The sequence below is a fragment of the Manihot esculenta genome, chromosome 4, assembly GCF_001659605.2.
Source record: "Manihot esculenta cultivar AM560-2 chromosome 4, M.esculenta_v8, whole genome shotgun sequence".
In the NCBI taxonomy this organism is placed as follows: Eukaryota; Viridiplantae; Streptophyta; class Magnoliopsida; order Malpighiales; family Euphorbiaceae; genus Manihot; species Manihot esculenta.
The window spans coordinates 14,352,614-14,354,461 of NC_035164.2; the positions used below are offsets into that span (position 1 = coordinate 14,352,614).

General features: G+C 37.3%; 1 protein-coding gene across 1 annotated transcript; it reads right to left on the reverse strand.

The window, feature by feature from the left end:
- Nucleotides 1-692: 692 nt before the first annotated feature.
- On the reverse strand, nucleotides 693-1,718 carry LOC122723450 (uncharacterized mitochondrial protein AtMg00810-like). The gene has a single exon (XM_043955594.1). It carries the CDS (start codon nucleotides 1,716-1,718, stop codon nucleotides 693-695), a length of 1,026 nt encoding a protein of 341 aa, XP_043811529.1.
- Between the last annotated feature and the right edge of the window lie 130 nt (nucleotides 1,719-1,848).

Below are 1,848 nucleotides of genomic sequence, written 5' to 3' on the forward strand. Positions count from 1 at the left end.
TTAACGTGATAAAAAAATATAAAAATTTTAAAAATAAAATGATGAAATTTCTTTATATATGCTGATCGAAAATATTTTAAGTTGTATCAAAATTGGTAAAATTAAAATTTTAAATTTATATAATTATTTATAATTAAGTTGGTATTTTATAAATATATTTTTTAAAAATATTATATATTTACCAATAAATGAATTTATTGGGATAAAAATAGAAAAAAAATTAGTAAATCAGTGCTTTAAATTTATATGAATGTATATTAAATGTGAGAGAGAGAAAAAAAACTTTGAAATCTTATTTCAGAAAGAAAATGACGTTACAGACTGAGTCCAGAAGCATCCTGCTTCCTTATGTAGCATAATCACAAGTGCACATCTTGTGCCAATCGCAGCCCTATTACAATGGAAAGAATATAAAAGAAACGACACAGTTTCAACCAATATATGCATACACGCTCAATAACTAAAACGATGCAGTTTCAACACCCCCTCCTCAAGTTGAAGCTGGTAAAGGCAGTAAATTCAACTTGCCAGTAAGACTGTCATAGCGAGATGCAGGCAATGCTTTCGTAAAGATGTCTGCCAATTGTTCTTGAGTGGGGAGATGACTAGATAGAATAAAGCCTTGTTGGAGTTGGTCCCGGACGAGATGGCAATCTATTTCAATATGCTTCGTGCGCTCATGAAATACTGGGTTAGCCCTTGCTGTCACAATGCAGTGGAATGGGCAGCTGAATGGCAACCTGCAAATCCTGCAAAACATAGCTAATCCAAAGCAACTCACAGATAGTGTTAGCCATTGCACGATATTCAGCCTCAGCTGAAGACTTAGACACAGTGGTTTGTTTCTTCGTCTTCCAATATATGAGGCAAGGACCCAAGTATATGCAATATCCGGATAGAGACTTCCTTGAATAAGCACAGGCAGCCCAATCAGAGTCACAATAGGAATTCAAGCATAAATCATTGCTCACAGGGTAATGAAGCCCCTGATAAAGGGTGCCCTTGAGATAACGAAGCACATGTAGAGCAGCCTCCCAATGAGGCTTTCGGGACATGCTCATAAATTGACTTAAGTGTTGCACGACATAACATATATCAGGCCTTGTAAGATTAATATAAAGAAGCCTCCCAATGAGCCTTCGGTACATGTCAGGCTCATCAAGAATTTCTCCTGAATCAGGAGTTAAATGTAACCCTTGAGGTAGAGGATAGGAGACTGGTTTACAGTCAAACATCCCAGCATCCTTTAACACATCCGAAATGTATTTAGTTTGGCTGAGAGTAGTTGCTTGAGAAGATCTAGCAATCTCCAGCCCCAAAAAGTATTTCATAGGTCCCAAATCTTTGATAGTGAACTTTGAGTCTAATGCAAGCTTGCATTTATTAATAGCATCAATAGAGTTTCCAGTCAAAATGACATCATCAACATACACAAGTAGAATCAGAATCAAATTGCCAGTGTGTTGTGTAAAAAGGCAGTAGTCATGAGGAGATTGAACAAAGCCTAATTTTTTGAGAAAATTAGTAAACTCAATGTTCCATTGCCTGGAGGCTTGTTTAAGCCCATATAAGGACCTTTTAAGCAAGCAAACTTGCCCTGGTTGGGCTTTGTGATAGCCCTGAGGTGGTGTCAAGCACACCTCTTCATTTAGATACCCATGAAGGAAGGCATTATTAATATCCAATTGGAATATTGGCCACTGTTTAGAGGTGGCCATAACGATGAGAATTCTCACTGTGGTAAGCTTTGCTACAGGTGAAAACCTATCTTTATAGTCCAGCCCTTCTATTTGATTGTAGCCTTTGGCTACCAATCGGGCTTTATACCTTTCTACGTCTCCATTGGGT